General features: G+C 38.1%; 1 protein-coding gene across 8 annotated transcripts in view; it reads left to right on the forward strand.

The window, feature by feature from the left end:
* Nucleotides 1-16,024, forward strand: part of LOC112046247 (mushroom body large-type Kenyon cell-specific protein 1) — a 280,699-nt gene that overhangs the window by 216,077 nt on the left and 48,598 nt on the right. For all 8 annotated transcript variants that reach the window (XM_052889128.1, XM_052889126.1, XM_052889127.1 and 5 more), the window contains 2 exons: nucleotides 8,048-8,271; nucleotides 8,641-8,814. In XM_052889128.1, coding sequence (XP_052745088.1) covers nucleotides 8,048-8,271; nucleotides 8,641-8,814 — 398 coding nt within the window. The remainder of the gene's footprint in view (nucleotides 1-8,047; nucleotides 8,272-8,640; nucleotides 8,815-16,024) is intronic.

The following is a 16,024-nucleotide window of genomic DNA, read 5'->3' on the forward strand; positions in this document are numbered from 1 at the left end:
GGATGTTAGTAAGCACCTGATAAGATTTGTTACATAGAATCTCAATTTCGCATAACTAAACTAATAATTAAGTATGTTTATGTTATAAACTAATAACTAACTATGTTAACTAACATAAGTTAACTAACATACCTAAGTCAAAACTAGTGAATTAATCTTCTGATCCTTTAGAGTTAAAATGCTAATCCTACTTCCTACTATCCTATCCTACTTCCTACTAATAGGTATTATAAAGGCGAAAGTTTGTGTGTAAGTGTGAAAGTGTGTAAGTATGTTTGTTCCTCTTTTACGCTGCGCCTACTGAAGCGATTTGGCTGAAATTTGGAATGGAAATAGATTTTACTCTGGATTAACACATAGGCTACTTTTCATCCCGGAAAAAACCATGGTTCCCGCGGGATTCGTGAAAACTGAATTCCACGCGGACGAAGTCGCGGGCCTCCGCTAGTAAATAATGAATTGAATGATTGCTGATGATGATAAAATGCGTAATTATTACTGCAAAATATTAACTCCACAGTCAAAATTTATTTATTACAATTAAGCTTAGTTTACCTGCACTTTTGAAACGTCAGATAATGTTATGATGTGATAATTTAAGTCGAAAACTTATAATTAATTAATTAGCTTGGGTCTACATTCACCCGCTATCCGCTTGTGGCTTGCGCGTGTCGTGATTCAACGCGGAAACGCACCGTGTCCTTGTTTGGCACATCGCGAATATGCGCACAGGATTGTCGGCGTTACTCGCTGCCAATTATCATTCATAAATATCCTTCTTAGACGAGTGCTTCTTGTGTTTCTTTCTAAGCGTCGGCCACACTGATGCTATGGCGAAGAATAGTAAAGAAAGACTTTAAAAAATAAAGGTAACCTTGTCGGAAAATTTTTATTAAGCATATTTGCTATCGGACGCGCCGAAAGTCTGGAAGATGGCTTGGGAGGTCTGATTTGCCATGGATATAACGTTTGACCGGTAGATATGGTCATGACACAAAACATAAAACGCATAAAAAGCTGAACTTGCCATGAATATAACATACTAGCTGACGCCACGCGGTTTCACCCGCGTGGTTCCCGTTCCCGTAGGAATATGGGGGTAATATATAGCCTATAGCCTTCTCGATCTAACACTGAAAGAATTTTTCAAATCGGACTAGTAGTTCCTGAGATTAGCGCGTTTAATCAAACAAACAAACAAACTCTGCAGCTTTATAATATTAGTATAGATACAAGTTTGACCAGTAGATATTATGGTCATGACACAGAACACAAAGCGCTTATGCTGCGCTTGACATGCAAAAAATATATATTTTTCGTGAACTTATTGCCTAGCGATTACCTATAGCATCAGTGTATCTAAACCTTTATTTGCTCATAATTACATTAGGTATTAAATATCCTTCTTTAGACAAGAGTTATTGTGTTTTTTTTTCTGTGCGTCATTTTTGTAACTTATGGACAGACCTCATTCCTGACGCGTCGCTGGAATTGTCTGTTATTGCGTGAGATTTATCTTGTTACGCAATCGTTGCATTGCTATTCGCTAGGCCTTTAACGATCTTAATAAGGTTGCAAAGTCTAAGTCAAAGTCAAAACTATATGAAATCGAGTGATACACGATAAGGAACGAGTGATACACGATTTAAGAAATAAAATATCAGGTGTTTCAAACGGTGAAGGAAAACATCGTGAGGAAACCTGCATACCAGAGAATTTCCTTAATTCTTTGCGTGTGTGAAGTCTGCCAATCCGCATTGGGCCAGTGATGGACTATTGGCCTAACCCCTCTCATTCTGAGAGGAGACTCGAGCTCAGCAGTGAGCCAAATATGGGTTGATAACGTAACACGATAAAGAGTAGAAAAAGCTGAAACCGGTAAGTGGCACAAGTATCCTCCTCCTCTTTGACCGAGAGTTACATGTTCCTTTTGCCGTCAAGACAAAAATGGCATAAAGGCCATGAAGTCGCAGTTCCAAAAAATTTCTCCAAAATCATTTCGCGGCCAGTTGCCTCGACTGGTGACAGAAGCTGGCTTATTTTTTGCGCAAAGGATACACCTAGCTGTCCAGCGCTAACATGTTTGTTTAATTATTAGGATGAGTAAGTTTAAGTTCCCTTTTTTTAGTAACTTTTCACCATGATCTGGTCATTTTTGGGTAAATATTTGAAGCAAGTTGAAAACTTGTCCTGTACCTCACCCATACTACCCTAACACAGAACTGCATACTTATCTGGAGAGCTGTGAGTGGGGTTTAAACAAGCCCTATAAAAATTTAAGGATAGATGGTTTTCTGGCTCAAACAAGCTCTACAAAGATATTATAGGGATAGATATGATTTTTGGCAAAAAATGTCCTGAAATTTAATTTGATATTTTTAAATTGTAAAAGGGTTCGATTTTTTACGCCTCTACATAAACAGTATTTTGTTCTGCTTTGTTAACACACACAAATTAATTTCTATTGTCACTACTACATTGGCCAAATCGTCTTCCTTAAATAGAAAGAAAGTTATAAGTTAAGAACCAGGAAATTTTTTAGACAGAAAATAAATTCTTAGACAAAAGAATACTCAGAATTTCATAGCCCGCACTAGAATCCGAATCCAGGACATAGTGTTCCGAATCCACGAAGCAGTTAAGCTGATTACCTACTTCACAATAATCATTCTGTAAAAGCCAAGCCGCGGGAACGAGATAGTCAGAACAACATTGTAAAGCACTTGGTGTGCGCTTGGCACAAGTGCTGCTTGCTTTTTAATTTAGTTAGCAGTGAGCCAATTATGACAAGCGTTTGCAATAATGTGGGTAGACAGATATTTAATTCGCTTTAACGTTGTAAAGTTAGTAATCCGCGGATTTTTAAGTTGACTAGACAGATATCCTGAGGTGGTCATAAGTGAGATTGCTTTTAAGTTGACTGGACAGATATCGTAAAATGGTCATAAGTGAGATTGTTTTTAAGTTGACTGGACAGATATCCTGAGGTGGTCGTAAGTGAGATTGTTTTTAAGTTGACTGGACAGATATCCTGAGATGGTCATAAGTGAGATTGTTTTTAAGTTGACTGGACAGATATATTGAGCATATTGTGTTTGTGTATAACTGGACAGATATCGTAAGGCGGTGTTAAGTATGTTTGTTGTTTAAGTTGTCTGGACAGAGATATTAAACGTGTGTTTGTTTTAAGTTGATTGGAAAGATGTAAATATTGTAATGTTATATTAAGTGAGTTCGTCTTTATGTTGACTGGTCAGATATTTCATGAGGCGGTGTTAAGTGTGTGCTCATTTTTAAGTTGTCTGGACAGTAATAAATATTCTGCGCAAGTATTAAATGTGTTTATTTTTAGTTCATTCGACAGATATATCGTAGGGCGGTTAATAATACTACGCAGCTAATACAGAGCCAATACAAAGCCATGGCCTTTTGATAATTTAAAATGCCATGGCTCGGTATTAGGCTGTAAAAATAATCTGATAATTAAAATATGCTCATAATACCTACTCAATTTTACTTCAAATCATCATAATGATAAAGCAATGCACAACCAACCGAGCTATGGAGGTCGTTAGGTTTAAAAACAGGTTTTGCAATCTCACAACTTCAGAGAAAGTCACATGTCCCCTATAATTTGGGGACATTTTCCAGAACTTACTGGCATCGTGGCGCGGCGAGCGATCATACGGACTGGCGGACTGTGACTTAGTAATTAGTGAGTCAACGACCTGCTGTGGGTAGGTGGAAAAAAATAATTAACCATTATTGAAACCGTAAATCGTAGTAAGCATTGATTTATTTAAATATCTTAACTAAAGATAAAATCTTTTTCACAAAACACTTTTTCGCGAAAAATAACATCGTATGTGTTACCTTCTACTCATTTTGAAGGCGGTGCAAAGCCGGTGACGTATTAATTAAAGCCGTTTCTGAAAAAAACACGGGATAGAACTGTCTTCAAATCTTAAAAGTTAATTATTTAAAATGATTCAGTTATCAAAATTACATTGCCATTAGTTCGTTATCAACCTATATTCGGCTCACTGCTGACCTCGAATCTCCTCTCAGAATGAGAGGGGTTAGGCCAATAGTCCACCACGCTGACCCAATGCGGATTGACAGACTTCACACCCTCACGATGTTTTCCTTCACCGTTTAATATAATAATTAATTTCTTAAAATTCACACAACTGATAAGTTAGAGGTGCAAGCCCCGGACCGGATTCCTACCCATATCCTTCGAAATCAGAGGCAGTGGTCATATCCACTAGGCTATCACGGCTAATGCCGACGGATAATTAGTAAAAGGCCTGGAACCTTCTTGTAAGTACTAGTAATTTTATTTCATTTCATTTAATTTCATAGATACCTACGGTGAAATCGATAACTTCAAGGTCTTGGTCTTCGCCTTGGTTATTAGGCTTTCGGTATTTTATAAAAATACTAGCTGACGCCGTGCCGTTTCATCCCCGTGGTTCCCGTTCCCGTAGAAATACGGAGATAATATATAGGCTATAGCCTTCCTCAATCAATGAGCTAATTAACACTGAAATCAATCAGACAAACAAACACACTCTTCAGCTTTATAATATTTAGTATAGATATCTACTTCGTAAGTGTGCACAGGAGCTATTTGAGCTCGTACACCGTCATTTTTTAAAATCGGTTCAGTAGTTTCAGAGCCCAATGCAAACAAACAAACAATCACATATTTCCTTTTTATTATATTAGTCTAAATAATTAATCTGTAATTACCCGTCAAATTAATTACTCGCTAAGAGTTCTCGCATAGAAAAAATATAAAAATTGTTTTAAGTAAGTAAGTGAAGAACAATTAAAATTGATAAATTGATAATTAATTTTAGTTATTTAATTTGTCAGTGTCAGAAACGCACCGGTAACTTTACGAGATCATTATCTTAAAGCAACTATGAAATTTCTTACAATTGCGGGAACAACCTTTGTTGTATTAAATCTATACAAATTAGTAAAGTTAAAGTTTCTGTTTGTATTATAAATTGACAGCTTTTCGCTGATCATATATAAAAGATATGATCATCAACCCATATTCGGCTCACTGCTGAGCTCGAGTCTCCACTCAGAATGAGAGGGGTTAGGTCAATAGTCCACCACGCTGGCCCAATGCGGATTGGCAGACACGCAGAGATTTAAGATAACTCTCTGGTATGCAGGTTTCTTCACGATGTTTTCCTTCACCGATTGAGACACGTGATATTTAATTTCTTAAAATTAAATTAAATTTCCGTGATAGCCCAGTGGATATGACCTCTGCCTCCGATTCCGGAGGGTGTGGATTCGAATCCGGTCCGGGGCATGCACCTGCAACTTTTCAGTTGTGTGGACTTTAAGAAATTAAATATCACGTGTCTCAAACGGTGAAGGAAGATCATATTAAAAAACCTTTTTGTCTATCTGAAGTCTGTGCGTGCTGTGCTTTATTCCGGCTAATTACTGAAACAGCTGGACCGATTTTGATGGCATTCATCATCATCGTCATTATCAGCCGATGTCCATTGCTGAACATTGGCCTCTTGTATAGACTTCCAAACATCAGCATCCACCGGATCCCTGCAACCCGCTTGATGTCCTCGATCTATCTAGTGGGATAGATCTAACACTGCGCTATCTACAGGCGATACATCCAACACTGCGCTATCCGGTGCGGGCTCCATCGATATAAATCGTTAGATCGGCCCCTCCATATTAAAGAACGCACAATGATAAGTCATTACTCAAAGACGTGCACGCACATGTTTACTTTGTATGCAACAAACGCATTTTAATGTTTTTTTCTTGTTTAATCCCTTAATTATTCCTTCGTGGCCATTTTGGAAGTGAAAAACACAAGCCGCACCACGATTAATGAAAATGTTGTTACTTTTCATTCGTAACTATTTGGGAAACCAATGACAATTCGACGCTTCGGAGCCCATTTAACGTTCTACGATCGATGGCGGGGTCGCCATTCCAACACCATGGGACACCAATGTCCATCGGCTCTTCGGACTATGTGCCTTGCCCATTGCCACTTCAACCAACTAGCGAGCTAAGTTAATGATGGGATTATCACTGGCAAATAGACTTTTTTTATCCCGTATTTCTACAGGAATGGGTATTGACGGCCTTCGTGGTGCAGTGGTATGCGCGGTGGATTAACAAGACGGAGGGCCTGGGTTCGATTCCCCGCTGGGTCGATTGAGGTTTCCTTAATTGGTCCAGGTCTGGCTGGTGGGAGGCTTCGGCCGTAGCTAGTTACCACCCTACCGACAAAAACGTGCCGCCAAGCGATTTAGCGTTGCGGTACGATGTCGTGTAGAAACTGAAAGGAGTGTGGATTTCATCGTACCTAACAAGTTAGCCCGCTTCCATCTTAGATTGCATCACTTAACATCAGGTGAGGTTGTAGTCAAGGGCCAACTTGTAAAGTATAAAAAAAAAAAATTGATCGACCCGGGTCTTTTGGTTCCACAGTTAAATCAAACAGAATTTAGAATTAAAAACCCACTTTTCAAGTTCTAAACATGTATTATAAACAGTTACCTTTCCTTTTAATTTTAATTATCGTCCATATTCATTAAAAATCATATCAAATTACCGTTGATCATCATTAAATCACCGTGATTAATGATTAGCTGAGTGAAAAATCACGAACGCAATCGTAAAAATAATCATCAGCGCTTTCAAATGAATACATTTAAATTGTCTATGATCATGAGCGATACTTCACTTGAATTTGTGATTGGAAATATATTGCGATGTAACTTTGTGATTGGCAAGGTAAACAAAATATTGGTAGGGTGCGTTTTTTACCTATTTATGTGATGTATTTGGTTTTATTAATTTTTTTTAATGTAGATACTTCTCTTGTGTGAAATTTCAGTTTTGCAATGTAATTTAGTGATTGCTAATGTGTTTGTCTTTTACCAGACTGCGTAAGAAGGAGGGTTATGTTTTGCGAGTGTATGGATGTGTGTTTGTATGTCCATTTCTTTGGCACGCTCTACAGCCCAAACGGCTTAACAGATTTTTACATATGAGGTGTCATTGAGTTCGTAACAATAGGGATGATGACAGTTTTTTAAATTGTATATAAATGAAGAGTATACTAATAGTAAAGCAATTTTGTAAAAGGAACAGGGTATCTGTGATCATTACTTTCGGAGCTACAGGGATTTAAAGAGTCAGATTTGTGGCGCTGCCGCGGATCCCTGAAAAACGCCCCATACAAAATGGCTCGAAAAAATGACGTCATAGGCAATGTAATGATCGTTAGATTTCTATGCGCGTTCAAACAAAATTACTAATATCTTTGTTATTTGTGCGTTTATCTTTATAGTTCATATATTAAAAAATGTCACATTTAATGTAAGGAAGCTAAAACTGTATGAATTTTCATCTAATTACGATAAAAAAAATTTAGTAGTTTTTGAAATTTTATAATCTCATTTATTTTGCAAATATCCAGACAATCTTTGCTTTTTTTGTATAAATTAGTTAACATTGACCATATTTACCCGAATGTATCATAAAAATCAATATATTCAAACCTAGTCATCATGCCAATTGTGGTAGTGACATAGGCTATATAGATTTTTGAAATGGTGACTGTAACTGAAAAAAAGTGCGGGGAGGGGGTTTGTTTTTTCTTACCCTAATTATATTAATATCAAATGAAAGGTCAATCAAATACTAGGGTACGCACTATACATACAAACTATAGATACAAATTTGTAAATTTCTTCTTTAATTTGAGCTTGTTATGCTTCCCTAGGATAGACAGTGCGTTTATGAATAGGTATACCTAGTAGCCAACGTCCTCGTAGGTCCCGTTCCAGTGAGAATACGAGAATAAAATATGGCCTATAACACTCAAAAATAACGCTGTTTTTAGTTTTTCAAAATCGGTTTAGTAGATCCGGAGATTACCCCCTAAAATACCACATCACCTCTTTATCTGATAGATAAAGTGCACGCTAATGGTGTAAATTAATCTTACTAACTAACCCTCTCCTCTCTATCATTCCAGGTCTAGAACGGGTGGCAGAGGAGTTGATGGGTCGAAGAAAATGGAAACTATACCAAGACGGGTTAATACCAAAACGCAGCGAAGGGGAGCCCTCGAGCGAAGACGAGAGCATCGTTGCCTCAGACCCCCCTCCCGCGCTGAAGATCAAGACCATCGAGCAGATCAACGCGCCGGAGAGACAGGAGAGGACAGAGAGACCGGAGAGCCAGGAGAACCAGGAGAAGGTGAGTCATGTCATTTCTGACATTTATACTATTTTTTTTTTTATATAGATAATGGTACTTTTTTTTTTTTATTTATTTGGGTTAACAGAGAGTAACAGTAGATAATGGTACAGGAGACTTTAAGCGCGAGTCCGACTTGTAGTTAGCTGGTTTTTACTAGCTTTTATTTTATTTACCCTGAATATAGGATTACTTTTTTGGAAGGCTAAAGCAGAAACACATTGCTTGGTGCACATGGGTATCTTTACCTGACATTAAGTCGAAATGCATAAAGGCAACACCTGAAAACAGACCTTAAGACCTAAGACTTAGCACTAAACTAAAGCAATCTGCTGCCATCAATTTCTATAAAATAAAACATCTGTGCAGGAGAAGCCGCGGAGAGAGACGATACTGGAGAGTCTCATAAAGCGGCCCGCCACGCAGCCCAAGATGGAGATGGCGGAAGAGCCCGCCGATTGGAAGCCTGCGGACCGTTGCTACTTCTGCGTCGACGGCGAGCGGCCTGAGCCGACCGACGGTCGGGCTGCCACCGGCGCCACCGTGAGTACCAGCCTTATACAGTAGAATCCGCTTAAGACGATCACGCTTAAAACGATTTCCCGCATAATACGTCATTTTACGCCAGTCCCTACAACTTGAGACATGTTTTCATACATTTCCTACCGTGAGTAACAGCCTTATAATAATAATAGTAGAACCGGCTTAAGACGATCACGCTTAAAACGACTTCCCGCATAATTACGCCAGCCCCTATAACATGAAACATGTTTTCATACATTTCCTAACGCTTAATACGATTCGTCATCCCGTTTAATACGCCTAAATGTCATACGTGTTATTCCAAATGCGAAAAATAAATTACAACAGATATATCAGGACATCATAAAGGTCCTTAACCAAGGTGGCAGGATAAGTCTAATATATCTTAAAGAACTGAAAGACGCTGACAGCAAACGACCCTTGACATGATGCGATTCTAAACTGAAAACTTTGAAGACGCACTGCAAAAGTAAAATTTTATTGAAAATTTCGTTAATGCTAACGCATCAAAATCTTTTTGTCATACCAGAATAAGTGACTAGGTACTTTAACTAGCATAATTAGGTAGTCTTTACACCAAATACACTAATTTTCATAACTATGTGTGTGTACATTATTCGTTATATATTTCACTATCGCCCACCCATAGCCCGTATAATACGCTTTCCCGTCTAAAACGCGTTTTTAGTTGGGTCCCTGCGAAATCGTATTAAACGGGTTCTACTGTAATACTTGCTTATAGGAAATGATAATAAACGTGGTGTGCCCCAGAGCACTCTAACCATGACGATTACTTCGAATGCTACGCGAGTAATGGGGATGATGATTAGGTTTGAATATATTGATTTTTATGAGACATTCAGGTAAATAAGGTAATATAATAACTAATTTATAATACATATTAATAACAACTAATTCATTGTTAATTTGTTAACCAGTGCTGAGCTCGAGTCTCCTCTCAGAGTGAGAGGAGACTCGATCTCTATATGATTTTTTCCGGGAATCACCATGATCCTCATTTCTTGGATTCTGATCAGACTGGATCTTTCATTTCAGAAAAAACAAAATTAAAAAAAAACAATATTTTTTCCGTAGCCTATGAATGGAAACATCGCATATAGGTTAAGACACTTTCATATTTATTAAAAAGAAAAAAAGAACATATACTTATTGCTACATTATGCCACACACCATTATTTATGAATTACCTGAAATTTAAGTATAATAACCAGAAAAAATAATATAAAAATATACACTCAATATATTTTTATATATTTTTTTCCGGGAATCACCAAATTAAGTGACATCGTGATATTGTATTGTGGAACAAATCGCAGGTTATTATTATTAAATAATGGTGACATTGTGGACATATTCCATATATACCAATTTTTACTGTCACACGTAAGGGGCCCATGTAGTAGGGACCCCGTATTGATACGGCGGTAGCTACGCCCCTGGTCAACACTCGCTTTATGATGCGGGGTCGCCATTCGTAGACCTTAGGATGACTAGAAAAAACTTTTTTGCTCTCAAATGCAGATAGAAGCGTACCTAAAAGCATGTTTTTTATTTGAGGCAGTATAAATGAATTTTATTTTGATTTCAAGTCGCAAATGAATTTCATTTGAATGCATTGGATACGATTTGATTAGATTGCAGTATCCTATCAATTTACGAGTCTATAAAGACGGTATTGTGTACGTCGGTAGGCAGAAGGTACGTCCATGCGAAACATCTGGCAAGGTAATCACTTGAAATCCGGTTCAAGGGACTCGCTGAGCTACGTAGACGCATCTGCGGGCGTGTATTGTATCTATAGGCTGTATATTCAACTGATTTCAAAAATGGAATGTCTGTTTAAATTAAAACTGCCCAACCAAAAATGCCCAACGCTTTGGTCCCGTTGGGCATTTTTGGTTGGATAGATTTGACGGCGCAGTGGTATGCGCGACGGATTTTGAGAAGAGACGAGACGGAGGTTGAGGTTTTCATAATTGGTCCAGGTCTGCCTGCTGGAAGTTACCACTCTACCGGCAAAGGCAAACGATTTAGCGTTCCAGTACGATGTCGTGTAGAAACCGAAAGAGGTTTAGATTTTAATCCTCCTCCTACGAGTAACAAGTTAGCCTAATTTCATCTTAGATTGCATTATCACTTACGTACCATCAGGTGAGATTGTAGTCAAGGGCTATTTGTAAATAAATATCCCCCATATTCAAATTTTACCTATTCACGATCCCTGTAATTGGGTCACTAAAATTTATATGTGTACCAAATTTCAACTGGATTGGTCCAGTACATTCGCAGAAAACAGACAGACATTAAAATGTGCGCAAGTGAGATTGTAAGGGTTTCGTTTTTGTACACGTATGTTCGGAATCCTAAAAAAAAGGGAAAATCTTATAGGTTCGCGTCTCAGACATGCTAATGACTTGCGCACGCGCAGTGTTCTTTACTTTAGACAATTTTTGATGGGTGAACTCTCGTGAGTTCGTATAATTGGTATTATTATAAGGCTAACTTAAAAGAGGTACAGGACAAGCTTTCAACCTGCCAAATACCTATCCAAAAATGTCCACCAGATCTCGTACATCTGAAGTGACGTAGGCACGTTGCCAGCGATCAGTCGGCAAGGTGACAGCGCGCGACGCTTGTCCGGAAGCGAGGCATTTCCGTTTCGTGTCCTAGAGGTAATAATGAGTTTTGACCTTTCAGACAATGTGTGATAGGTCAAACGCAAGACGCGTTCAATTCCAAGCAACCGTACTTGCTTTCAACAGAACGCATGGACGCATTGACTGAACGTAAAACCGCAAAGCAGATATAATAAATCAAACACAACCTGCGCACGAAACCTTATGATGAAAGATACCGTAAGTGAACGCAATGTGGCGAATTGCCAAAAAACAAGGGCGGTACTCTTTGACGCGCCGCCCTACCCCTGCCCCTACCCCTATGCAGACCGCGATGACCTCGGGGTAATGGGTTAGGGGTAAGAGACAAACAGGTCATCGGTCATCTGCATACAGAATTACTTTCTGCGTACTCTTAAGTAACGAGTCTCTCAAAGGTACTTGGATTCTAGTGCCTTAATTTACAATCAACATTCGTTAGCAACCCATTTTCGGCTCACTGTTGAGCACGAGTCTCTTCTCAGAATGAGAGGGGTTAGGTCAAAAGTCCGCCACACACGCCCAATGCGTATTGGCAGACTTCACACGTAGAGAGTTTAGAAATAAAATTCTTAATAAATTAATGAAAATGATGAATTTAAGGTTTCGATTCGGAGGGCATAGGTTCGAATCCAGTCCTGGGCTTGCACCTGCAACTTTTTACTTATGTGCATTTTAAGAAATTAAATATCACGTGTCACAAACGGTGAAGAAAAAACATGTTCTTTATTTTCTACGTGTGTGAAGTCTGTCAATCCACATTGGGCCAGCGCGGTAAACTATTAGCCTAATAACCAATGGCATTCTGAGAAAGGAGACCCGAGCTCAGCAGTGAGCTGAATATAGGTTGTCGTTATACTATTGTTAAACCCACTTGAATGCAGATGTTAAACGCATTTTTTAACTTTTTTATTAAGATAAGGTATGTTTTTTAAGCCTATAACATTCATCATCATTATCAGCCGATGGGCGTCCACTGCTGGACATAGGCCTCTAGCATGGACCTCCAAACAAAACAGCCTCGAGCCGCCAGCATCCAGCGGGCTCCCTGCGACCCGCTTGTTGTCAGTCCAACTAGTAGGGGGTCGACCAACACTGCGCTTTCAGGTGCGGTTCGCCATTTTCTTGTTACGCTCCTGTATGTAACTTTTTAAAAACTTGCAGTAAAACCTAGAATCGCAGGTGCAGTTCACGTCATCTTAAATTCCTAGATGATTCAAAATGAACAGCCTTGGCCTTTAGATGTACCTATTGAGTATGGAACATTTTATGTTAGAGTTAGATTGGCTTACTCAGAAATAATTTTATACCGTGCACTATTAATTATGCATGCATAATTGGGAATTATCTAAAGTAATGTAATACAGTTTAATTGTTTGAACATGCTAAGTATGAGACGGATTGAAGCTGTATTGATACTTAGTCCGCCGCGCGGTTTCACCAGCGTAGTTCTCGTTTCCGTAGGAATACAGGGATAATATATAGCTTATAGCCTTCTTCAATAAATGGGCTATCTAACAGTGAAAGAATTTTTCAAATCGGATCAGTAGTTCCAGAGATTGGCGCGTTCAATCAAACAAACAAACTCTTCAGCTTTATAATATTAATATAGACTAGTATCACCCGCGTTGTTCCCGTTCACGTAGTAATACGGGAATAAAATATAGCCTATAACACTCATAAGTAACGTGGCCTTATATATTTTTTATTATTTACAAGTTAACCCTTGACTACAATCTCATGGTAAGTGATGATGCAATCTAAGATGGAATCTGGCTAAAATGTTTGGATGTTTGGTTAAGATGAATCCACACCCCTTTCGGTTTCTACACGACATCGTAACGGAACACTTAATCGCTTAGCGGTACGTCTTTGTCGGTAGGGTGGTAACTAGCCACGGCCGAACTTTACCTCTTTATAATATTAGCATACATTTTATAACGTAGCACGAGGGAACACCACCAATATCCCTCCTCCAGGTTACTACTGAAAATTTCTTGAAGAGACGAAAAGCTTAAAGGGGTGTGGATTTTCATCCTTCACCTAACAAGTTTACCCGCTTTTAAGATAGATCATCATCACTTACCATCAGGTGATATTTTAGTCAGGGGCTAACTTGTAAAGATAAAAAAAACCTGACGGCAACTAGTCTAACTGAGTAGGGGAAATCTAATACGTAGCGATCACAATAGATCGGAAACGGTCAATGTGATACAGGGACCTCGACAAGACCTACAGAGCCGCTACATCAAGAAGAAGAGGAAAGGGGTAATCTTTCAGTAGGATCCAATTCACCGATTTTGAAAATTCTCTTACCAATAGAAAGCTACGTCATTTGTGAGTGACATAAGGTACATTTTACCCACGTATTCCCACGGGAACATGCACCTCGAACTTAAGTTGTGTGCATTTTAAGAAATTGAATATCACGCCTCAAACGGTGAAGGAAAAACATCGCGAGGAAACCTGCATATCAGAGGATTTTCTTAATTCTCGGCGTGTGTGAAGTCTGCCAATCCGCATTGGGCCAGCGTGGTGGACTATTGGCCTAACCCCTGTCATTCTGAGAGGAGACTCAAGCTTAGCAATGAGCCGAATATGGTTTGATAATGATTCCCATGGAAACTACGTTGGTGAAACCCAATTTGTTTTAACCATTTGTTAATGTCATCGGCAAAGAAGTCACTCACTGACTAACAATAAAATGAATTGGTGAAAGCGTGCTAACTATTTTCCTATAGCGCTATAATTTAAATTTCGTGTCAGATTTATGACTTCTTTAGTTATTATTGTTATAGTTCTCCCACGATACAATCATACTTAGCTGTTGGACTATTTTTCTTTTGCAACATAACAGTTCTACTTTATCGTGTATATTATTATTTATACTTATTCAATATACTGTAATGGAAGACATTTTTTCTGATTTCACAACAGATACCTATTTACCTCGAAATTTGTTTTATATTTTGGCAATAACAGTAAGTACATTTCAAAAGTACCTATAAATACAAAGAGAATTTTTTAGCATTGAACAACGGAAATAGGGGGTATTATAACCTCAAAACGTGCCAAGTTTTATTTGAATTCATTTAGTAGTTTCAGTGTGCCTGGTCAACAAAAAATTTTTTTCTTCAGTATCGATTATATAATGCCATCCAACTAACATTTCCAAAATATCTTCAATGTACAGAATTCGACCTGTTACAGCTTTATTATAAGTAGGTACCTTATATAGCTTATATCTTTAAATATATAGACAGATAAACAAATTTTTCAAACGCTATAGAAACGTCACGTTTGTCTGTTTGTAGTGACTCGTATCACTTGTTTTGAAGGGTGGATAGAGTCTCAGAAGAGTCGATAAAAACTCTACAATTGCTCTTTTAAAAATCACAAGTTAGAAAATAGTATAGTAGCCATGTATGACTACTAAAAAAGCGTGCTCTAAAAACTAAGGAAAACGGGAAAAAATGAAGAAAGCACATTCATTTCATATTTATTATGTTAACAGCTCCCCTGAAAAATTTCAAATTTTTAACTCACCGCTTTAATGTATTTTTTTTTCAATTATAAAATTCATAATTCTTGACGACACTTAAAGTTTCGACCACGCAGTATAAATCTATACTTATAATAAATCTGTAGAGAGGTCAATTCTGTACATGAAATATATTTCCAAAATAACTATCAGGGGGTGATTAGTGATCGATACTGATGCCAAAAATGCAATCAGTAAAATTTTTGTCTGTCTGTCTTTCTGTCTGTCTGTCTGTCTGTCTGTATGTTCTTTATAGAAACAAAAACTACTGGACGGATTTTAACGAAACTTGGTACAATTATTCTACATACTCCTGGGCAGGTTATAGTATACTTTTCATTACGCTACGATCAATAGGAGCAGAGCAGTGAAGATAAATGTTGAGAAAACGGGAGATGTTACTCAATTTTTTAAACTTCCGTCGCGTGTACAGCTTTAATGGTTAAAGCTACATAGAAATCATGTATGACGGAAATGTTTTATATGTGTGTGTATATGTCTATCTTTTATGGTTGACTCACAATAACACGTGTAACTCCCGATAGCTTAGCAGTTCGGAGCTTTCTAATTATATTTGTCTACTCTTATGTTTATAACACTCCTCACTCATCCCTAGCTAAAAAAGTTAACATTATTACCTATTCAATAAAAAAAGAATCATAAAAATCGGTAAAGAAACACCAAAGTTATACAAGAAATACGCTAAGCCATCGCGCGTGAATACTAATTCATGCTATATGGCTTATTTTTGTGTAACGGTTGCCGCGCTCGATGCGACTCGCGGGGGGGGGAATAAATGAAGAAGGTAGGGTAGGGGTAGGGTAGTGGTAGGGTAGGGGTAGGGTTGGGATAGGGTAGGGTAGAGGTAGGATAGGGGTAGTTAAAAGTTTACAAGACTTTTACGCGGACGAAGTCGCGGGCGTCCGCTAGTACTGAAATAAATTGACAACTAACTTTTGACATAGACTAACAAAAATACATTCCATTACATGAA

This window comes from Bicyclus anynana, chromosome 24 (assembly GCF_947172395.1).
Source record: "Bicyclus anynana chromosome 24, ilBicAnyn1.1, whole genome shotgun sequence".
In the NCBI taxonomy this organism is placed as follows: Eukaryota; Metazoa; Arthropoda; class Insecta; order Lepidoptera; family Nymphalidae; genus Bicyclus; species Bicyclus anynana.